Genomic DNA, 23,999 nt, shown 5'->3' with positions numbered 1-23,999 from the left:
TTTTTTTTTTTTTTAATTCCAACCATTACAATAACAAGAGTGATTAGAATAATTAAAATCCACCGCGAAACAGCTTCATCTTAAAAAAAAAAAAAAAGTTTCCATTCCTCCATTCCTCCTTCAATCTTATCCCTGACCTGAAACTGAATTAATGCTGCTTACAGCAAAACTTGCCCCTGCCAGGAATGCCTGCAATAAATTACATATGATTGGCCGTATACAAAGGGATTGCTGTTAGGAGAGCGGGGAACTGCGCTGCCAGGCTCTCTGAGGGCACTCAGGATCCCAGTGCAAGGCTGCAGCTGACATTTAATTTAAAAATCAAAGGTTGCTCAATGCAAAAAGTGAGCCCATGCGACCGTAATAAGAAAAGCAGCGGGGGGCTCTGTGGGAAGGATGGAAATTTAAAAATCACTGTTTCTAATAAGCACATACAATATCTTAAACAGATAATTAAAGAGCTCTTATCACATTTGTATGTAGATTGAACAAAATATGGCAAGATGCCTTGTCAAAACATTCTCCAAACGGAATGTTGTACGTCACAAGATGGAAGAAAGGCTCTGACACCATTTCCAACCTATCTCTGTAGATTTCCAGACACCTTCTGTGCCTAAAGGACAGTGCTGACCTGTCAGGTCCATCAAAATCACTAAGTAAACCTTCTGGATGATCTTCCCCCATATTCCACAGGTAGAACAGGAGTGGATGGAGACAGACAGGTCCAAGAGACACCTTGAGTCCAGTTTGCATTTCCACCCTAAACACCCAGCATCTGGCAGCTTCCTGCCCGAGCTGGTGACATGAACTCAAAACCTCGTTCCTCCAACACACCAACCCAGGTGTGAAACACCTGGCTCAGGTACCTGGTCCTTGAGCTGGGTCTCTGTGCAGTACTTCCATTGCTGGAACACCTCGGACAGCTTATCCAGGCCCCCGTGGTGAAAATGGAAGATCTTGTACTGGCTCTCCCTGCTCGCCACCACCAGCTGCCCACAGGTGCACGCCTCATCACTGTGGGAACAATGGAGAGCAACCTGCAGGGGCCAGCCAGCACCACGAGGCACCAGCAGGGACAGAGACCCTCGGGGAGAGACAGTGCAACACCAAGCTGCCCCTTCAAACAGGGCACAGAGGCGGCTTCACATCCCTGGGACTCACTGATCCTTATGGCTCACTTCAGCTGAGATATTTTATTATTGTATGACATGGTCATAGTGACAATTTTCTCCACTTGTGCCTGGTAGCAGCACTATTTTTACCCTTCCTTCACATGAAGGAATTAAAATTTGTCTTCCCTGGAGAAAAAACCACAGGAAGTCTGCCCCAGAAACATTAAGGCAGTACACAAAGTCAGCTCCTAGGGATGTGCAGACATGCTCACACTCAGCTCTGTCCAAAGAAACAGGGAGTGAGAGCAAAAAAAAAAGGGAGTAAAAATGTTTTTGCAATTATTTGAAATAAATTTTGTAATAATTTGAAAGATAACTGAAGAGGCTGAGAACAGCAAGACTCCAGAGGAGCCTGGTGAGGGGCAGGCAAAAGAAAAGGTACCATAGATAAAGATGTTTTTCATATCCCCAGGTTATTTGAAGCATTTATGGTATGACAGCTAAGAACAACCTTTACTTTACTAAAAATAAAATCCTTTCGACTCTGTAACTGTAATTCAGAGGCTCTCCTTGGGAAGGCTGACACTCACTTTCCTGGAGACAATTGTTCTGGAAAGGCTTCCAGGTAGGATTGCAGAAATCACCTCTGCCCAGAGCCCCAGCATGGAGCATGCACAGCTCACACACAATTCACACACAGCTCACACACAATTCTCACACAGCTCACACACAGCTCACACACAATTCTCACACAGCTCACACACAGCTCACACACAATTCACATGATTCACATGGCTCACACACAATTCACACACAATTCATATGATTCGCATGATTCACACAGCTCACACACAGCTCACACACAATTCACATGATTCACACACAATTCACACACAGCTCACACACAATTCACATGATTCACATAATTCACACAGCTCACACACAATTCCCACACAGATCACACACAGCTCACACACAATTCATATTATTCACACAGCTCACACACAGCTCACACAGGGATCCAGTACCTGAAGAAAAGGCGAAGGGATCTCATTTGTCCCAGGTCTACTCTGAAGACACCACACACCTGCTCGAGGGCAAATACCTTCTGCTGCTCATCCCATCTGGTGCTCTGCGTTTGCCCATTGTTCTCCTGGAACTGGGCACTGGTGTCCAGGCTGGAGGCAGAGCTGGTGGAGCAGGTCATGCGATTGTCACACGTGTCCCTGTGGGCAGAGCGCGGGGACAAAAACCCCGTCAGCCATGGGAGGCTGTGGGTACATGCACCAATCACAGATGCTCCACGTTAAAAACTGTTAGTCAGAGGTCTGAAACTGGCATTCATTCAGCAACGAAATTATTTTTATTTCAATTAATCCCTACCACCTCAAAAGGCATCCTGGTTTTGGCCTTTTCCTAAAGTTCTTGCATGCAGAACTGAGGAGAGCCAAACCCATTCCTCAAAACACCAACTTTTGAGAAGGAAAAATGAAGAAGCTCAAGCAATACCCTCAGTGTCCAGCTCAGCCACTCCACACCAGGATGGGGAGGAATGAGCACATTCCAACAGCAGCATGGACCTGAGATCTCATCTGAGAAACTCCCGCTTTGACCAGTAAGATCCAAAGATGTTTCCCCTGAACTTGAGTTTCTCATTACACCTCCTGGATTCATGTCTATAAACTCCAGATAAATGGTTTCCACCTGCAATCTTGAACCTTGGCAGAGTTAGGATTGGGAAATCACACCTGAGCTCTTCAATCCACCATAAAGTAGAGAGAGTGAACCCAACCCTTTCCCAATCCACCCCAGATCTCCAGCTTTAAATGCAAACTGAGTTGAAACTCAAAAAGCCCCCATGTCCCCACCAGCCCCCATCCCAAATGAAAACTATCAGAGCTTTGGGAATGAAGTGAATGTGAAACTGTGACCCCTTGGCTCGTAAAAAGGCCAATGCACGTGAACAATCTCGGCGCGGGCTCTGAATGGGCTCTGCTGTGAAATTGGGGTTTGCCAGACAAGGCCCGGAGCAGGTACAAAGCAGCCCCCTGCAAGGCCACTTTATGTGGTGTTTTCTAATCCTCTTATCCAACAATGTGGGCACTGAAGGCTGGAAATCACACACTCAGCATGCACTTCACATCCGTGTGCCTCCCGCGCCTGGCTCGGGGCCTCTTCCCCAGGAGCAGCATCCTGGGCAGCAGCACCCCAAGGGCCAGGGCAGCACATTCTGGCATTCTGGCATTCTGGGACAGGGCTCTGGACAGCCCAGCCAGCTGCTGCTCCAGGGTGGGACTCAGCTCCCCCAGCCCCTTCCTGCTCCTGCGGCACTGGATGAGACCAAGGCTGGTTGGCTCCGGCTAAAGGAGCAGCTTCAAGGCTCTCTGAGAAAATCTGCTGCTCTGGTTTTTGCAAAGAAAGCAGCAAAGCAGAACTCACACCCAGGCCATTTGGAGGATGAGGACTCAGAAGGGATGTGGCAATAGGGACCACACCACACATCCCAACTCCAGGTTAGACACCAGGATGCCTTTGACCACAGGCACAGCTGTGCACCATCCCCTGCCTTGGGGATTTTTCCATGAAGATTGTACTGGCCTTTATGAAAAACCAAGCATTACTTTCTGATAAGGTGGCAAAATGTAACACTTTCTAAAACATTGAGTATCTAACATTAACACAGATGTAACAAGAGTGCTGGTACAAGACATTTGGGTTGGACTGCCTGCTAGGAGCAGCTGGTATTTATGGAGCAACACTTCATAACAGCCACAGCTGGTTACACAGGATTTTCCTGGAAGAGATGACTCAAACCAACTCAAAGATTAAGCAGAGGCAACCCATTTTCTGAAACTCTTGCAAAGAGGAGCTGGTCAGCATGGCAAAGGGTTGGAGGATGGGTTGGTGTGAGCATCATGCAGGTCCTGGTGACAGAGGTCCAAATGCCAGCTCTTCAAGAACATCATCTGAAATGACCAGCAGAGATATCCAGAGAGCTGCCAAGAAATGAGTTACCAGTAGAGCTGGCTTTGATGCTGGACATTCTGCGGCTCCTCAGCACAGCATTTCCAGCTGCAGTTCCCCGTGCTCCAAAGCCCAAACCTGCCCCAGCTGCAGCAGCAGCCAGCTGAGACCTGCGGGCAGGAGAGGCTGGGCACAGCCCTGGCACCGGGGGAACCTCCGGAAATGCTTTTCCAGACAAATGTTTGCAGTTCCCATGCGGCAGCGGTGACAAGCTCGCACACGCATCCCAGCACCCGAGCCTCCTGCGTCAGGGTGCAGCCTTGCAGGCAGCACAGGGGTGAGCAGAGAGGGGAAATTCCCATCTGCTCACTGATGCAGAGGGTGAAATCTGAAAGAGACACCTGTGCCCTCCCTGCCCTTCACAGGGGTCAGTGGACACAAACATTCACACAGGACAGACAGACACAGAAGAGCCTCGTGCTGGTGCTCACTGAGTCACCGGGGAAATTCGGAAAAAACCCACACTGTGCCTAAAATTACTTTTTCCTGTACATATTGATCGAAAAAAAAATTGAAAACACTCTAATCTCTGAATTAGTTTTAAATAAAATTTTAATATTGAGATAATTCTGTAGGTCAGTGACAACAAGCAGTTTGATCTCTGCTAATCATAGCAGAGTGGGGTTTTTTGTGGGGTTTGGTGAGTCCTCTCACCAGGCACTCAAGACAGACAAATGCAGGGGAAGAGTTCATTGTTTGTCTGACAATTCTATCTGTTGGATGAGGAATTTACCCCAGAGCACCCCATAAAAGCAGGAGCTGAAGCACTGCAATGCAAATAGCTGGAGGAACATTCCAGAGAGACTTTGGGTTGTGGGATCCAGGAAAAACAGAGCACCAGCTAGTACACAGCACTGGTCAGCAAAACAACAAGTGCAGTGGGCCACGGGAATAAAAGGAACAGGGGAAAAAATCAAGGAGGATTAGAAAACCTGGGTCAGGGAACTCTGGGCCGTGCTCATGTGTTCAGTTCAAGAAGGGCATGGAAGGGCTGGAGCGTGTCCAGGGCAGGGAACAGAGCTGGGAAAGGGGCTCAGCCTGGAGAAAAGCAGGCTCAGGGGGGACCTTCTCATTCCCTGACAGAAGAGTGGAGCCAGCCAGGGGTCGGGCTCTGCTCCCAGGGAACAAGGGACAGGACAGAAAGAAACAGCCTCAAGCTGTGCCAGGGGAGGGCCAGGTTGGATACTGGGGGAAATTCTCCATGGAAAGGGCTGTCAGACATCGGTACAGGCTGCCCAGGGCAGTGCTGGAGTCCCCAGCCCTGGGGGGATTTAACAGCCACGTGGATGTGGCATTTGGGGACGTGGTCAGTGGTGACCCTGACAGCGCTGGGGGAATGGTTGGACTCGATGATCTCAGGGCATTTCCAACCCAAACAATTCTGTGATTCTGTGATTCCACTTCAGCCTTTTGCCCTCAGCCAAGTCCCACCACTCTTGTCCCAAAACACAGGGGCTGATGTATTTTCTCCACTCTACAATCAACTACAGCAGCCAACCATATCCACATTCCTGGAGCCTTTGCAGCCCCAAGGAGCTCCATCCCCCTCCCACCCCATGGGACCTCTCACACGCCCGGCTGAGGAGCTCAGGTGAGACTCAACCTGCAGCAGTGGCACCCAACTCACTGTTCCAAAGCCCTGGAACACACCCACGGCACAGAGAGAGCTGAACCCAATTATTATTTCTGTTCCAGAGACCTGCCCTGATTACCTGGGAAGCCAATTTCAGCAACAAAGACCTAATAACTCATTTTACGATGTGATGTGACAAATATAATTACGAGAGAGAAAGGGGCTGAAGGCTGCAGCCATGATGTGGCAGTTACCCAAGCTGTCAGCGTGCACCACCTGATTCCCAGCGAGCCTCCTGCCAGAGCCAAGCCCTGCTGCTGGAGCTGCCTCTCCATCAGTCACTAATAACAGCTCCCACAGCCCCAGCATTCCTGCACGCCGGCTTGGGACCATCATTTACAGACAATGAGTATCATCATAATGTATGAGCATCCATGTAATGGGAATTACATGCCCCTTTTCCTCCCCAGGGGTTAGCATTTCTCTGTTTCTCCACTATTCCCCACAGGCACTGACCTTCTGGGTTCCTCTTCTTCCCAGCAAGGTGAAACAGCTCCTGGCAGCATCAGCTGCTAAGACAGACAGCTTCAAACAAATAATCTGCCAATAAAAGTTCAAAGCTATCCTGAAATGCCTAAAAATTTAGTGCAGTGGCTGTACAGAGTAAGGAATATTGAGTATCTGGAACCCAAATCCATTGTTCTGATAAAAAAGTGTCCTTGACAATATACATATATTATAGACTGAAACGTGCTGAATTCAGTGACACAAAAGACATGCAAAGGAAACCAGATTGGTAATTTAGGATTAAAAAAGAGACGTTGAAATGTCTCTGCTCAGCAGGGCTGGAAGGACACTCACAGGACAGCACCAGCTTCCCACGGAGTGTGGCACCCAGAGGCAGCCACGGACAGGGAAATGCTGCTGCCACACTCTGACCAGCACAGACGAGTAACCGGGCTAAGAACTGTGTCAAAGCCACCCTTGGCTGAAAACATTTGGAACTTGAAGCTTCTGTGCCTCAGAGAACCCAAATCGATTTCCACTGACCACAGTGACCAGGGAACAAGGTGTTAGATAGCCTGGATTTAGAAAGCCAGGATCTCTGAAATGAAATGTCAAAGCATCCTCATGTGGAAGCATTTCAATACATCTGCAAACATGTGGCAAACAAATCTAACAATTCCTCCTATTTGTTGGGGAAACCTGGGAGAAACTACTCAGGCTGTTTCAGTACAAAGTACACGGATGTCAACATGGACTTTCCAAGAGCTTGTTCCACAGGCTTTCCATTGATCTGTTTGCTTTCAAAACATAAATTTCCCCACGTTGAACGGCACTAAATGCTATTTAGTAGCTAATTAACTTTCTGTGCTGAAAACCTCCTGTAATTGCACTTCTTTCACCTTTTTGAGCCCGTGTCCCCCGGGGAAGCCAAGCTGTCCTACGGCATTTGTTCTGCTCATTTCTATCTCCCAGGCACAAGTTCCTCCCTGACACCGGGCTGCCAATCACGGCGGCAGAGGTCACTGGAGACCAAATTAGGAGCACTCTGCCTCTGACAAACTTGCTTCGCTTAGCTCGTTGTAAAGGGAAAATAAACAGTTACGAAAAATAATTGTATCCTTTCAAGCAGGGCACCGGGAAGCAGATCCAAGCGCTGGTCCAAGTCAGCGCATTGTTGTTAGTCACTCCTCGCATTCCTGTTATTAACAACACCCGAGGAACAGGCTGTTCACATCTCCCAAGTGCTGGAGTCCTCCCTCCCCTCGGACCCAGCAGAGGGTCCCTGGCCAGAGCCGCGTTCAGGGACTCCTCAGGCACCCTCTGACCTTGGGCTGAAACAGCAAGTTCACCGTCAGGGCCGGGGCTGGGAATTACCAGCAGCTCTGCCAACGCCAGCCTGACAAATAAACCGCTGCACCACGGCGAGGGACTCGGGAAACCCGATTATGCAGCTCTGCCTTCTGACGGGCGTAATTGGTTTGTCCTTGAGAAATAAAGATCAAACCGATTTGTTCTGCTTTACGGGGCCGCTGCAATCCGTGCTCCCAGCGCCCTGCCTGCCCTCCCAGAGCTGCCCAGCACCTGGCACAGGTAGAACACGGCTTTCCATCCCAGACATTGGTGACAGCGGCAGCCAGGGGGACCCACCATCCTGCCCCACGCCTGAGAGGGGTGAAAGCCTCCCCACACTGGGAGCTTTGTTGCTCCTCATTCATCCCTCCAAGGCCTGGAGGCTGGAGGGGAAGCTGAGCCATTCCAGCCAGCAAGGGGGCATTAAGAAAACAGACCCTCCAAAGGGTCCCCCCAGTGCTGGGGTTAAAGCAAAAGGAAAACAAAACAAACCCAGAGTCCTTGAGTTCATTATTTTGAATGTAAATGGAAAAGGCAAAAAAATAAGCAGAAGTTTGTAGTGAAGTAATGGGTGTTTTAATCTCTTTTCCCCAAAGTCTGGAATGTGATCCACATCTAGCTCCAGCTAGGAGACAAACAATCTGCCTTCACAGCTGCCACTTCCACACAGGTGTAGCTGCTCAGGTAAACCTAAGTGAGGTTTTTCTGGTTTCCTCTGTGACTTCTTGTTGCAGGGAGAGAGAGGGGGCAGAATGAGTGGTTTGATGCTTAGGAATAAAATACACACAGCTCCGAGCAGCCAAACACAACAAATCACTCAGAGCGAGCGGACACTTCTCAAGGATGCAAATGTTACCTTCACTTCAAGGGAGGAAAATGTTCCAGAAGCTCAGTGTTGGATTTTTACAATCCGTACGGAGAAGGGGCACCTCATGCCTGGGCTTACACTCATTAATAAATCAATCGAAATGCAACACTTTAAAAAAAGAAATTCCTTAGATGGAAAAAGTGATTTCTCAGCAAAGCCCGAAAAAGAATGTTTGCTTTTCAGCCCATTCCAGTCTGGAGAAGGAGACCTTTCTTCCACATGTTTATTTTATTTTTAAAATCAATGGATTATTTTGCTTTTTTTCTTTTCAGTTCAATCCATGCAAAAATAAAATTCTCCCCTAATTATGCTAATTATAATCAAGCCTTCAAACCGCCGCTCCCTTGAAAGACCTGCCGATTACCTTTGTTCTTATATTCCTGGCTCTGAGCAGCGAACTGGGAATTTCAGGGGGACATTTTAGTGGCAAAGTTAACCAACTCCCCGGACCCTGCTGCTGCCCCAGCGTGAGCTGAGCCGGCACCACCCAGGGAGGATTTCACTGTTTCCACAAGACAATGCGGATTTCCCAAGGGAAGAGCTTGCTTCAAGTAGCAGAAAAGGGAGAGGAAAGAGGAGCGCTGCCTAAAAGCATGTTCCAGAGTTATTGTAAATGCCTAATGCTGGGATAATTGTGAGGCCCGAGCCAAGGAGACAGAGGCTGTGCAGATTTATTTGCATATACTGTGGCGCTTTGGAGGGGACATGCTCTTTATTTTGATTCACTTAACGCAATTCTTCCCTCACAAAGCTGTGGATACCTGCCAGTGCCATTTATCTCTGCTCTCCATTCAGATTTCTGGGCATTGCGATTGTATAAATAAATAACAGAAGAAATGCAAGAATATCCAGGGAAAAGGTGAAAGCAGCCCTGGGGAGAAGGACGGGGGGGTGCTGGTCATTCCCTGGCCGTGTGTGCTGGAACCAGAAACCCCTGAGCCTGGGCTGAGCCCAGCGTGGGCAGCAGGGCCAGGGATTGTCCCCTCTGCCCCTCAGGTGAGACCCCACCTGCCCCAGCTCAGGCAGGACCTGGAGCTGCTGCAGAGCCCAGGGGAGGCTCCAGGATGATGCCAGGGATGGAGCAGCTCTGCTGGGAGGAGAGGCTGGCACAGCTGGCATTGCTCACCTGGGCAGGGGAAGCTCTGGGGTGAGCTCAGTGTGGCCTCAGAGAGGCTGGCACAGCTGGCATTGCTCACCTGGGCAGGGGAAGCTTTGGGGTGAGCTCAGGGTGGCCTCAGAGAGGCTGGCACAGCTGGCATTGCTCACCTGGGCAGGGGAAGCTTTGGGGTGAGCTCAGTGTGGCCTTGCAGGGCCTGAAGGAGCTGACCAGAAATGCAGAGAGAGACAATTTCCAAGGGATGGAGTGGCAGGACAGAGGGGATTGGTTTCAAACTGAGAGTAGATTTAGATTTAGATATCAGGAAGGAATCCTGCCCTGTGAGGGTGGGCAGGCCCTGGCACAGGTGCCCAGAGGAGCTGGGGCTGCCCTGGATCCCGGGCAGTGCCCAAGGCCCAGCTGGACACTGGGGCTGGGAGCAGCCTGGGACAGTGGGGGTGTCCCTGCCACGGCAGGGGTGGCACTGGGTGGCACTGGATGGGGTTTAATGTCCCTTTGCATCCAAACCAAGGCACGGCTCCGGCATCTCCCGCCCGGGCCGCGCTGAGGGGAGATGGGGGGGCAGCACCGGGGGTCCCGGGGGGCACCGCTGGGCACAGCGCGCCCCCTGGCGGCCCCGCCGCGCCACCGCCCGGCCGGCCCCGGGCCCGGATCGGGACACGGCCACGGGCACGGGCACGGGCACGGGCACGGGCACCGTCACAGTCACGGTCAGGGGACACGGGCACGGGCACGGGCACAGTCACAGTCACGGTCAGGGGACACGGGCACGGGCACGGGGCATGGGCCACGGGCATGTGAACGGGCACGGTCATGGCCACGGGCACAGTCATGGTCAGGGACAACGGCTACGGCCAGGGGCACAGGCACGGGCATGGGCCACGGTCACGGGCCACGACCACGGTCACGGTCATGGGGCATGGGCACGGGCACAGGCATCGACCACATTCACAGTCACCAGCTGCGGTCATGGCCGCGGGCACTGGTCACGGCCATGGCCACGGTCACAGTCACGGTCACAGGCACGGTCATGGCCGCGGGCACCGGTCACGGCCACGGCCACGGTCACAGGCACGGTCATAGGCACGGTCATGGCGGCGGGCACCGGTCACGGTCACAGCCATGGTCACAGTCACGGTCACAGGCACGGTCACAGGCACGGTCACAGCCATGGTCACAGTCACGGTCACAGCCATGGTCACAGCCATGGTCACAGGCACAGGCCATGGCAGCGACCCACAGTCACGAAGAAGCCACGGCAGCCACAATCCACGGCTCCACAGAAAGCCCCCACGGGCCTGCCCATGGGGCTCAGGCCTTCCCCAGCGTCCTGAGCAGACCTGAGCCATGCCCAGTGCCCCAGAGCCCCGGGGGCAGAGGGGACCCTCCATGTCCCCTCCTGGCTCCCACTGCCTGCCCTGGGGTCTCCCTCCTGGGGACCACCCCTCTCGCTCCCTCCCCGACATCCCAAATAAAGAGCCTCACGGACCCCCTCAGCCACAATTCCCAATCCCAAGTTAGCTGTCACTGTTTTCTTCCAACGAAATCTGGCAGCAACCCAACAGAGGGAAGAAACAAACCTGCTATAATTAATGTTCTTGCTGTTCAAATATTTATATAAAGCAAGATAGAGCCGTATGCCTCTGCAATCTCTTGGATCTGTCCAACCTTCTCAGCTTTGCAGCCAGGAACAACTTTAATTGATTACACAGTGCTGCTGATGGCTCAGGCCAGCTCCCCTTCCCAGTGCCCGGCTCCACACAGACACCCCTGCCTTAGGGAAGCTTACACTGACCCCAAAACGCAAACAGAAGAAATCAAGGACTATTCTGATGGAAGAAGGATTTGTGGATGTTTTTGCCTGGGCATGGATTGGGTACAAATGGAATTAGGAGCTTCGCTGCCTTACATCATAAGTGGCACCAGTTCAGGCAAGTCCTGGGGAATTGAAGCCTGGACCAGGTACCCACCTCGCTCCTCCCCAGGGCTGAATTAATTCAAAACTGAGATGCTGCAAGAAGTTACAGGAGATTTTAAAGTCTGTGACCAATTCCCCTGGTTCCAATATAATCACTTCTGTTACAACAGCAATGAATTCCCAATCTCTTGATGACTCCAGAGCTCCTGCCAGTTCACTCTAATTTCAGCTCATTTCCCTTATAATTTTGCCTCCTGTTTTTGCTGCAGAGGTCGGAATGGCTCTCAGCCCTTCAGGTGAGCTGCCAAAACAAGATGATGCAATGGCTGCGCTGCTCCCACCGGCTCCTGGAGCAGCTCATTTACTGATGAGCTCCTGGGAAGCGGCTTAACAACAGGATGTGCAACACATCCGTAAAAATTGCATCAGCTGCGACGCCAGAGGAGTTTTTCCCTGTGCTGTGAGCTTCTCCTGGGCTGTCTGTGATCGATCTGCCACATGAATTCATGTCTGCTGAAGAACATGAGAACTCACCATCACCCCGCTCCATTATGCCAGTGTTTCGTTATTTTTATGACTGCCTGCTAAAACGATCGATGTCCATGAAAGACGTTTCCTTCCTGCATTGATTCCACCTTGACCACGTCGCTTCTGCCCGTCCTTTGCAGCCTGAGCTGTGGGAGCACTGCTGGCCTCTGTCCCAGCACCTGTGGGGCTGCTCATGGAGCTCCAGCCTCAGGCCAGATGTTACCCCAAGTTCCACTCATACAATTCCAACACTGAGGCTCCTCAATCCAAATTTTGACTGTATTGGCCAACATCCCAAGGTGAAGTGAGTGAAGGGACCAATGCCAGCGTGTGCATCTCCTCTTCAGCATTGCTGTGGTGCTTGTCAGGTATCAGCAATGGCAGCTGAGGAGTGAAAAGCCTCCTGAGCACCCATGAAAGCTCCTGCTATCCAGGGATCACTCTGGCACAGCACAAACCCCAAACCAAGCCCCACTCACAGAGCACTAAGTGCTTCCAGAACCGACTGTATAGATCTGATGTCATGGTCAGTTCAATAACTCCAGCAGCATCAGTGGATGGACATTACACAAGTGTCAGATGCTGTTTGGTTTTCTGGATGTAACAAAAGCCTTTTAGTTTCAATTTGCTGCTGGGGAAAATGGAAGCAGAGGAATTTCCCAAGGCAGCAGCGAGCCAGAGCCGGGCACAGAGAGCAGCTGCCCTGAACTCGTGTCCTTCAGGCCACAAGGCAAACATTTCCTGACAGCCAGCAAACAACGGGGCCAGGGGAGGGAAGGGATGGAATGGAATGATTTTATCTCCAGAATCCCTCCTTTTCCACAGAAACTCACACCCTGACAAAGCTGCCATCAGTGCAGGTTTTCCCCACACCAGCTGCCTCCTGCAGGAACCACGTGCTGGGAGTACTAAGGGTTAAGAAGGACACAAAGCCCAGGACAGTAAGGCCACCTTTCCTTGAGGGATGAGGGCACCCTGCAGGAGGTGCCAGGCTGGTCTAAAGAGAGAAGCAGGAGTGTGCATGCTGGTGCTGGGACACTCCCACTGCTCCCAGCCCCAGGAATTGTGCAAATGGGAGGAGGATGCATCAATCGCTGCGTGGGACCCCTGGCAGCCTGTCAAACTGAGAGGCAAAGAGGGGAAAAAACAATGGATATGTTTTTATTTCCTTATGTTCCAGCAGGCGAGTTGGTGACTTGCAACTGCCTCAGTCGTTGTGCAATGCCAGGGCTCCCCAGCCCAGCTCCCTCCCTTCTCCTTCCCTCCTCCCTCCCTGTCCTGCACACTCTGCAGGGTTGGTGGCTCCCTCATGCACAGGTGGCCAGGCCACCTCCCTGGGGACACTGCAAGAGGCAGATGTGGCCTGTGACTCCTGGTCACACAGGAGTTCTGTCGAGCAGCTCGCTGAGCCCTGATCTCATCTGATCCAGGTGTACCTGTGCATCCCAACTCTTCCACAGGGACCCGTTTCTCCATTTCTGAGGATATCTAACCACACAGGAGGCTGGCTGGACTGAAATGCAACGTGTTCCTTCAGCTTCTGCAACAACCACAGGGAAGAGCAGAGCCGTCTTTGCAGCGACTCCCCAGTGCAGAGGGAAACAACCACAAACAGTCATTCCTCCTGGCAGAGAGGAGGTGGTGACTGGGACGTGGGGAGGGAAGAGAGCTCAAACAATCTGCCAGCAGCACAAACTTTGTTCCCACTCCAATTCTGGCTCAGAGGGGAAGCAGCCAGCAGAAAAACCCAAACCAAAACAAACCCTTAAGAAACGAGGAAGCTGTTCCCATGTTTGTAGTGACTTCTGAAACAGCATCTCCTGTCCCCCAAAATGCTGAGATGAAAGCGGGAAATTTGAGATGCTTTTTGACCAGACTTTTGCAAAGGATTCTATGCAAAATCTCCCACTCAACAGCTTGGAAGATCCTGCAGATTCCATGGAAGGTGGCTCAATGGGGAAGCACAAATTGGCACCAAAAATGCACACACTGGACAAAACCCTTTCAAGTCAAAAGTCCCAAACAACAAAAGCTCTCCTTTATTAATCTGCTGCCAATTGTGAGTGTCATGTGCACTGTGTGAGGCTTCAGACTGGCAGCACAGGAGTTAAAAAAGAAGGAGAAAAGCAGAAGCAAGCAGTCTGTGTGTGCAGAGCCGGCTCTGCCTGGCTGGAGCTGTCTGGGCTCCAGCAGCAGTGAGGAAGAGCCAGCAGAGGGCAGGGAAATGCCGCAGGAATTCACAGACAAGGCTCAGAAGATGCAATAAACCATATTTCCTTCCTTTCCTGACACTATTTGCAGCTCAGAGCAGAAGTGTTGCAGCACAGTTAAACCACAACACTCCTGACTCACTGGACACTGCCTGGGACCCTCCTGCACCAGCTCCTTGTGGACAATCCAAGCCCACAGCATTCCTGGGGCAGCACGGGAGCAGTCCAAGCCCACAGCATTCCTGGGGCAGCACGTGGGCTGTGGCCCATGCCAGGACTGGGGTTTCCCCAGGATGAGCTCAGCCTCCTGCTTTTCAGCAGCCAGGATGTTATTCCAAACGTGTCCATCACTCTTCCCACTTCCCACCACTACAGTGGGGTAATACCACATTCCTGAGCCCTGGGCTTCACAATCCTTCCACAAGGACAGGAGATGCCAGGCTGTGCACATTTCACTCCTGCTCATTGGGGTTTCTCTCACCCACTGGTCTGGAAAAGGCTGGACTTTATTGATGGGATGGGATGGGATGGGATGGGATGGGATGGGATGGGATGGGATGGGATGGGATGGGATGGGACAGCCACCACTCACCCCACTGCACAGGTGCTGCAGAGCTCCAGCCCAGCAAACCCTGGGCACATCCTGAATGCAAAGCTGATACAAAGTCTGACATCACCTCACCTCAGAAGGGTTTTAAAACAGCCAGAGAGAATTGAATCCATTAGAATACTTCCTCACAAGCCTCGTTCTTACTGGCATTCTCTGGGCTTGAGATCAGCCCACAAAATAGAGGCAGAACCTCTTCAACTGTCAGTGCAGGCTGTGCATTGCTGACATGCACAAAGGAAAACTTGTTTCTCCTCATTTCAGGTGTAGTTTCAAAGTTGAGCTGTGGCCTAAAAATCATCCCCATGGTACTTCAGGAATGCAGCATATCCATCCTCCCTGAGATGGCAACGAGTAACACACCAACAAGACAGGGCCCAGAAAGTGAGAACCACAGGGCATGGAAACAGAAACTTGTACAGGTGCCCTCCTGCTCTTATTCCCTTGCCAAGGTACCCTCATCCCCCTGTGGAGTTTACTGGAGGGGACACTGAGAAGCACTGACTGAAATACCCAGGTTAGACACACAAGAATTAATGTTTATCTGTCTGAGGTGGGACCACGTTCTGAACAGCAGCAAAACAAGCTCCCACACGCAGGTTTCATGTCAACACAGGGCCTGGAGGGGTGCCCACGGCTCAGGAAGTCAGCAGGGCCCTTTGATGTGGCTCTGCACGAGAAGCAACAAGCTCAGATCCTCAGCAGAGCCAATTAGGCCAACAAAGGACCCGTTTAATTTAGCAATGCTTCTTCCAGGGTTCAAGACAGTTCACCTGAAAGGATGTACACGGCCCTGATGTTTGGGGCCAGGGTTCACTAAGCAGAAGCAGAACTGGCTGGCAGTTTCCTGTGAACTCCATAGGAGTCTGAAGCAAGACAGGGCATTGAGCTCAATGCCACTGTGAAGTTTCTCAACCCCCTTCAGCACCTCCCAGCTCAGCACCCAGCACCCAGAGGAAGGATGCACTCACCTGCTTTCACTGTCCATGAACACGGAGCTGCTGCTTTTCCCCAGGGCTTCACTGATGGGAGAGAGGCAGAAGGGGGAAGAGAAGGCATCAGAATCAGAGTCAAAAGTGCTGTCCCTGCTCACATCGTCAGCAGACAGCTCCAGGGAGCCCTCGTCCTCCCTGCAGTCCAGGCCCTCCTCCGTGCCCTCGGACCTGCAGGGCTCCTCCTGGGAGCTGAGCGTGGACGGGGTCCCCGAGTCGCTGCGGGGCGGCTGCGGGGACGGGCGGGCGCCGCTCTGCGACAGCTTCTCCCCCTCCGAGGAGGGCACCCCGTCCCTCAGGGGCTGGGAGCCCGTGAGCCCCTCCGAGTGCCCCCCGGGGCCCGGCGCCCCTCGGTGCTGCGGGGGGGAGGTGGCGCCGAGGGCCTGGGCGTGGCGGCCGCGCTTTCGGGGCGCCTTGCGCACCGGGGAGCCCTCGGGGGTGACGTAGCGCAGGGCCTCCTCATCCTGCCGCTGGATGCGAGAGTTGGGCACCCAGGCCAGCATCAGCGTGGCTCCCAGCAGCTCGTCCTTCTCCATGTACAAGCACAGGTAGCCTGAGAGAGAGCACAGCAGCGCCGGTTGGGATACGGAGTCGTTGGGAGGGAACCGCGTCACCCTGAAATTTGCCCTTCCTCGTCTCTCTCCATCCCTGGAAATGTTCGAGGCCAAGCTGGGTGAGGCTCTGAGCAGCCTGGTTTGGTGAAAGGTGCTCCTGGCAGGGAGGACCTTTAGGGTCCTCCCTTTACCTTTTCAGGAGATTCCCCCTAACCCAAACCATTCCACGATTCCTGCTGCTTCACTACCACTCCACAGGAGCAAAACAAACCCTTTAATTTACCAGGACAGAATTCTGTCAAAGGAATTGTGGAGTGCTCAGCATTATTCAGCATTTGCAAATAATTTCAAGTCTGCATGTGGCTTTTGAACAGTCTGAATTCCCTCTGGCCTAGCTGAACACAGAAATTACATGCAAATACTTGGACTTCCTGGACAGATTTACTAATCAAGAGTAAATCATAAAATATGTTCCCACATGAAAAAGTTCTACTGTTTCTTAGTTAAACAGTTTCAAGTGCAAGCTGAACATTGATTTCTCAAGAATATTTACCTTAGTGTAGCTGAAGGGCTACAGTATTTATGGGAAGCCAATGGTAAAACAAGACACCCACACCAAAAGGAAAGCAAGGGTCAGTGCTCAAAGAATAATTCATTTTGTGAAGCTAAGCCAAGAGCCACAGGTCTTTGATGAGAACATGAAAGAGCACAGGAACAGATGAGAATAAAAGGACAGAGCAGGATTTATCCTCATTTACTCCAGTGCATGCAGCCACAATGAGGCTTTTTGGATTTTGCCTTTACCAGTGGTTGCTGAGGCCACTCCAGCAATGACAGCTACAAGAGGATACTTGGATTTCCTGAACAATTCAGGGATGTGAACGAGCAACAGAAGTTACTGTCCTCACATGACAGCTTCTGACTGCTCAGAAGGACTCACTAAACCAGTAAATCCATGCTGGACCAGAAGAGAAAGGAGCAATATCACTAATCTTCCTACTGAAGGAGGAGCTGATGGATCAGCTTGTGGATGGCTTTCCTAAGCCTTCCACAAAACTGCCTTGCCCTGTCCCCACTGGCACCTCTTCATTTCTTAGAGCCCAGGGTGCAGTAGAACTTGGAGAGAGACAAAGAGCGAATGGGCAGGGTTTTCCCATCACCTGGGTGGTGCTCCCCGATGCCCTGCAGCAGCTCAGGGGGGTGCACACAGACATTGTTCTTGGAGTAGATGATCTCCCCGTCGAGCAGGGAGCAGGAGCCGCCGGCAGTCAGGGTCAGGAGGTCGGACGCTCTGGAAGAGGCTCGACGGAGGAGTCGCCCCAGAGACATCGCCAGGGAAATGTTTCCATCATCTGTCAGCTCTAGCCAGGAGCCCAATCCAGAAGATCTGCCGAGAAGGAGGAAAAAACAGTGTGAGAGCCAAAATAACGACAGCTCAGCACGTGCCACCCGCTGGCTGAGGACGAGTCTGCCGTCAATCCACACCTGGGGCCAGAGCCAGCGATGCTGTGGGTCTGTAACATCACCTCCATGCCCCAAAGATGCTCAGGCACAGGACCCCAGGGCATTTGGCTCTGCCACGAAGAAACATGAAGGCAGCAAAACGCCACAAGTGAACAGCTCCTGTGGGAGGAGGCAGAACAGCAATGCTGCTCCCTGACATCCCCACTGAGGGACAGCTCAGCCCGTGGATGTGCCTGATGTGTCACTGACCCAGGATGTCACACAGCCAGAGCTGATCCCAGAGGTTCCTTCAGCACAGAAATGGCTGAGCCCACAGCACTGAGCATGGGGCTGCTGCTCCAGCCACAGCATCTCCAAAAACAACAGCAATCAAACCCAGTTCATCTCCTGCTTGCCATTTCTGTGTGCTTGAGGTTTTCGGGGCTGCGATTTTTTTCCTGTGAGGTTGTTTTTGGGTTTGGTTTGGGTTCTTTTGAGCCTTGCCAGAGATGAGGCTTGAAAGCCCTGTGTTCACCAGGGGGGCAGAGCCTGGACACAGAGCGTGGCACACCAACTGAGGGCAAACATTTCACCCACCCAGAGTTACACAGAACTGTGGAGCACAACCCCCAGCTCACCCCAAATGAGCTCTGTGCTCAAGTGAGATGTGCTGCTTGCTGGGGCTGATGATGAGGAGCTCTGCAGTGGGTCACCCAAGCTATAAAACACTCAGCAGATGGACCAGGACGTGTTGGAAGAGCAGGAGGGTCTCACACAAAGCAACCCCAGAGCAGAGCAGGCTCTCTGCAGCCATCCCCAGTGGGGAAGCACCAGAACCACGGCAGTTTCTGTTCTGCCAAACCCACGGGAGAGGAGGAAACTCCCACTTTTGTTCCTTTGTGTTTCCAGGCCCAGCTTGCTGTGCCCAGGCCAGTGTGACCCAGCAGAGCCCAGGCACAGCCCTGCTCCCAGGCCTGGGGGAGCTCAGCCCAGGGTGCTCCTGGGGACCAGCCCCACACTGGGATGCAGGGCATGGCCACGAGAGCCAGAGAGGAAAATCAAGCAGGAAATAAAGCCCTGGCCTGGGGCACCTTTTGAGGAAATACTTAAGGGCCTAAGCAAGCATTGTGTGATGTTGAACAGCTCTGATTTCCTTAATCTGGTTTTGATGGCAAATCCAGCCAGCCCAGGAGGGCAGAAGGCAGAAATGGCAAAGGGGCATCTCCCAAAGGGCAGAGGGAGGGCTGCAGGCAAGGAAAATAGCTGTCCTGCCTCTGACAGATTGGGACATGCAGGGGACTGCAAATGAGGCTGCCAAGCTGTTGACAGAGCCTTCATTAAAGGACAAACTATTGGTTTAACTGCAATGGCCACATTTGTCAGCTCGAATCACAGCAGAGGCAGTTCCTGCCCTTCAGCCTTTGCTGGGCTTGATGGAAGAGCCTCAGCCCTGCTCTGTACCAGCAAGGGCTCAGGATAAGAGAATCCCTTTGCAAGTCCTGCACACTCCTGACTCCTTCTAGCACCAGACACATGTATCCTCATGTCTCAGCCCCCAAAACCAAACACCAGCCAAGCCCTAAGCTCATTCTTGTCCACATTGCCAAAATCCACAGTTTCAGGCTCTGGGTTACACCTGGCAGAAAGCCATTTGCCTCAACCACATTTAAGGAGCAAAAATCACCTTTCTTCTCATTGCACCCTGCAAGAACAGACAGTAAATTCTGGTGCAACTTCTCCTTCCCCACACTGAGTTACAACACGCTGTTTCCAAACAGGGCCAGGGGAGTCAGGGCCAGGGATGTGGAGCCACCTGGGCCTCCAGCACACCTGGGCAGGGTCCCCTGTCAGCACAGCACTGGCTGCAGCAGCACAGACCCTCATCCCTGTCAGCGACTTCCTCAGAGCCCCAAAGTCAGGGGATGCACAGGAGGAAGGAGGCAGCAGCTGGCTGCTGCTGCTGGCCAGGCAGTGCTTCCTCAGGAAACACAGGGACAGGAGCTGGAGAGGCACCTGAGAAACAAGAGGGCCTGTGATGTCCTGCTGCAGCTCTCTGGGTGCTCCCACGAAGGCAGGGGAGGGTCAGGACGTCCCTGCCAACAGAGGCAGAACTTAATGAGCTTTCAGCAGGCACAGAAAGAACAAAGAGACAGGTAAAGATCAAAAGCTGCTCCCTGGAAAGCCAGGGGAATTGAAAGGGAAGGCTTGCTTTGATCCTGCAGAACACCTGTTGTTCAGCACTGCCTGCATGTGCAGGTGGAAGGTGCTGCAGGTACACACAGGGCTGGGAAGGGGAAACCAATAAAAGACAAAAGGTTTGGAATAGAGTGTCCTGCCAGCTCAGAAATTCAGTCTGATGGACTTGCCTTGCAGAAGAGCTGCACATCAGAAATCAGAGACCACTGCAGTGCTGCAGACAGTAGCCAGACACTCTGGGATATATAAATATCACCAGGAAACTCAATCCTTGCACTGTTCTCACGGGCCAGGGAATTCTCTGCAGCTTTGGTTGAGGGATTAATGAAAAACAGATGCAAGTCACAGGACAGTTTCAGGGAGGGTGACAAGAGTTATCTGGGCCAGGGAGAGAGATTGCCAAGGCAAGATAAAAGTGAGGGAAACGTATTAAAAGTCCTCACACATGGGAACTGTCACTGCCAAAGACAGGAAGAGCTGTCGATGAAGGACAGGAGAAGCTGTAGGGCAGCTGAACTGTGGCAAGGAATACCCAGCGTTGTCATTCTAGTAGCTGGGACAATGGTGCACCAGAACAGGGAACCCCAAGGGGCCATTTACAACCCTGGGGTTTCAAAGGCCACAGAAATAAATACCCAGTCAGTCCCAGTGGGGACCAGATGGTGGACTGGACCTCTGCAGGTCATCTCATCTACTGGTACAGCCCCAAAAGTCCCTGAAACTCAGCTTGGGAAAGTGCAGCTCCTCCCAAAACCACAAGAGTTCATACAACACAAAGCAGCGAATCACAGAGACCAAATCTGCAGGGTTTGCTGTATTCTCAGCCCTTCTCCACGTGGGACAACATCTGCACACACAATCTGTGGGGCCTGGGTTGTGGGGAGAGGCAGGAACTGCTGCTGCCTCTGGGAAAGCAGCAGGAACCATCCCACAGCTCAGGCAGCAGAAAATCAGCACCATTCAAAAAACCCCATTTTTCATATTAATGTCATATTTATCTGCTGATCTGTGGGGATTCTTCTCAGTGTGGCAGAGCCAGCTCAGCTCTCCAGAAGCTGAAGCACTGCGTTAGCTGATAAGCTCTTGCTGAGTGCCAATATTTATTAAGCACACACACATTTTCTTCTCCCACACATCAAGCATTGCCACTAAAAATCTTCTCTCCAGCTCCTGTGCCTGTTCACACGGCCCTGGCTGCTCTCCCAGTCGGTGCCAGCACTCCTCAGCTTGGTGAGTGAGAAAGTGCTGGGGAGCCAATTCCTGCAATCACCCTCGGAGCCTCTTCCCCAGAGCCTGTCCAGCTCCAGCCAGCAGCATCCAGCCTGGCACCTCCCCAGGGCGCCCTTCCCTGCTCAGAACCATCCCCAGGATCCTGTTTGCCTTGGCACACGGCTCCTCGCTCGGCACCTGCTGCTGCTCCGAACGCTGCTGCCGCTGGTGGCCGGAGATTCCCGCATCCCGGGCTACCCAGGGATGTGCCACAGCCAGCACATCCTTGGGGCACCCCCAGGAGCCCAGCCCGGGCTGGCTGCAGCCACAGCTCCAGGGCTGAGCCCCCTGTGCGCTCCTGCTCACGGGGCACATTCACTTTACCTTACCCGGCCTCATAACCGAGCCGCAGGGCTCTGGAGGTGAAACGTGACACCTGCAGCGAGTCTGGGCACGGCCAGAAACACGAGCGGCCAAACAGCAGCACCGAGTGCGAGATGTCTTTGGGAAGAAAAACGCAACAGGCTCCTTTTCTTTCTTGCCCTTAATAACTGGAATTTAATTTTACATGTTTAAGGAGTGTCTGCAGCAGTGGGGCTCAGACGCTGCACATCCCCTGCCTCTTTCCCCTCTTGGGAACAGCAAGTGCCAGGTTGGGAAGTCTCAAGCACAGAGCAGCTGGAGCATAGAGGAGCCTGGAGTCAGGACTCAGCTCCTCCAGCCCCCGGGTGCATCTGCTGTGCCTCCCTCAGCTGGTCCCTCACTGATCTCTGCTCCTCTGCAGGCACACGAGAGCCCTTGTCCGACCTTCCCTTCGTGTTACAACACCTCGACATTGGGAAGAAAAAGAGAAAAGCTTCCCAAACTCCTCCCTGTGCTGGAGCCAGTGAAGAGGATCCAGCCAAATGAAGGAAAAGCATTTACCATGGGGAGCCACTCTGAAGTCATCCTGTCTCATGGGGAGAATTATGTAGGTCACCAAGAAGTGTTTCATGGCTGCCCTGCTGGAGCAGCAGTGGGTCACGGAGCAAGAGCAAAGGGATGGGAACAGCCGAAATCTCCACAATTCCAAAAGCAGTCGCTACAGCGGGACTGGCTTCACTCACATGCATCTCAGCTGAGCAGGTAAAAAAGGGGCAGCAGCCTGAATCCTGCAGGGCTGTGACTGCAGGGATGAAAAGGGAAAGGGAGTGCTGTGTCAGGGCTGGCTGCTCCCAGCCACACCTGCTCAGGCATCAGAAGGCAAACAGAAAGCAAACAAAAGGCAAACGAAACTCACCAACAGCACACGCTGTCACTGAGGCACTGTGTGTGCCACATGTCCCTCTGCCCCTGATTTACCAGCCTTTCATGTCACTTGTCTGCACTGCTCAGGCACAGGAAAGCTTTTATGGCTTTTTATTTCCAACATCCTGTTGCTGTGTCCCGATAACACCCCCAGGACTCGATCCCCAAGCAGCAGCAGCTCAAACCCAGCAGTGTGGAGCCCAGCTCGGTGGGTGAGCTGCCTGCTCTGTTCTCAGTGTGACAGACATCAGACCACGCACCTCTCTGCCACTGGACACCCAGAACTTTCCCTTTCCTTCCTAAGAGCTAAGAACAAAGCACCTCTGCAAAACAAGCCCGAGACCCGAAAGGGCAGCTCCCAGAGGAAGGAGCCGAGTTATTTTACAGTGTCAGCAGCACAGAGAGCAGTGCAGCACCCACAGCCCCTGCCTGCTCCTCAAACCACTGCCAACGATCCTCCATCCACCTTCCCCGTGGGTAACGGGGTTCAGGCAGATGTTGGGGACACCTGGGAGAAGACCAGCTCCCCAAAAGGAAGGAAAATATCGAATCACCCCAAAATGCACGGAGCCGCACCGAAAGAACAGAGGAGAAAGTTTAAGAACTATTTACATTTCCATCAGCGCCCCCGGCGGCATCCCGACCCCTGGACGGCATCCTGACCTCCAGGCAGCATCCCGACCCCTGGATAACATCCCTACCCCCAGACAACATCCCGACCCCCGGATAACATCCCGACCCCTGGATGGCATCCCGACTCCCGGATAACATCCCGAACCCTGGAAAGTATCCCGACCCCCGGATAGGATCCCGAGCCCCGGATAACATCCCGACCCCCGGATAACATCCCGAACCCTGGACAGTATCCCGACCCCCGGATAGGATCCCGACCCCCGGATAGGATCCCGACCCCCGGATAACATCCCGAGCCCCGGATGGCATCCTGACCTCCAGGCAGCATCCCGACCCCCGGATAACATCCCGACCCCTGGACAGGATCCCGACCCCCGGACAGCATCCCGACCCCTGGATAACATCCCGACCCCCGGACAGCATCCCGACCCCCGGATAGGATCCCGACCCCCGGACAGCATCCCGACCCCCGGATAACATCCTAACCCCGAGCAAGCTCCCGTTGTCCCGGAGTACCCGCCCGCTCCCGCCGCCCTCCGCCGTGGGAAGGGCGGACAAAGAGCGGGATCAAGCACGGAGCTGCCCGGGTACCGGCAGGATCCCGGTGCCGGGCCCGGGGGTCCCGGGGCAGCGCTACAGGATCCCCCGGCCCCCCACGCCCCGCCGCCCCCAGCCCGGCCCGGCCCGGCCCCGCCGTACCGGCACAGACGAGCCCGGGGAAGCTCCCGGCGCTGCCCAGCCCGGGGCGGGCTCGGAGCCGCCGCCGCCGCCGCTCCCGGCCCTGCGCGGAGCCGCTGCCGCCGCCCGCCCGCTCCGTCCGGCCCGTGGGGCTGTGCCCGCCCGGCGGCCCCGCCCGTCCGCCTGGCCCGGG

At 53.2% G+C, this 23,999-nt stretch overlaps 1 protein-coding gene across 3 annotated transcripts in view; it reads right to left on the bottom strand.

The window, feature by feature from the left end:
- Positions 1 to 23,960, bottom strand: part of TBC1D16 (TBC1 domain family member 16) — a 30,948-nt gene extending 6,988 nt beyond the window's left edge. For 2 of the 3 annotated variants that reach the window (XM_054645123.2, XM_054645124.2), the window contains exons 1-5: positions 23,828 to 23,960; positions 17,521 to 17,747; positions 15,786 to 16,359; positions 2,141 to 2,338; positions 867 to 1,014 (exon numbers count right to left, since the gene is read on the bottom strand). In XM_054645123.2, coding sequence (XP_054501098.2) covers positions 867 to 1,014; positions 2,141 to 2,338; positions 15,786 to 16,359; positions 17,521 to 17,689 — 1,089 coding nt within the window. In that variant the 5' untranslated portion in view covers positions 17,690 to 17,747; positions 23,828 to 23,960. The remainder of the gene's footprint in view (positions 1 to 866; positions 1,015 to 2,140; positions 2,339 to 15,785; positions 16,360 to 17,520; positions 17,748 to 23,827) is intronic. The other variant, XM_077188100.1, reaches the window with a different exon arrangement.
- Between the last annotated feature and the right edge of the window lie 39 nt (positions 23,961 to 23,999).

The sequence above is a fragment of the Agelaius phoeniceus genome, chromosome 19 (assembly GCF_051311805.1).
Source record: "Agelaius phoeniceus isolate bAgePho1 chromosome 19, bAgePho1.hap1, whole genome shotgun sequence".
Classification (NCBI taxonomy): domain Eukaryota; kingdom Metazoa; phylum Chordata; class Aves; order Passeriformes; family Icteridae; genus Agelaius; species Agelaius phoeniceus.
This window is presented reverse-complemented; position numbering and strand designations above follow the sequence as displayed.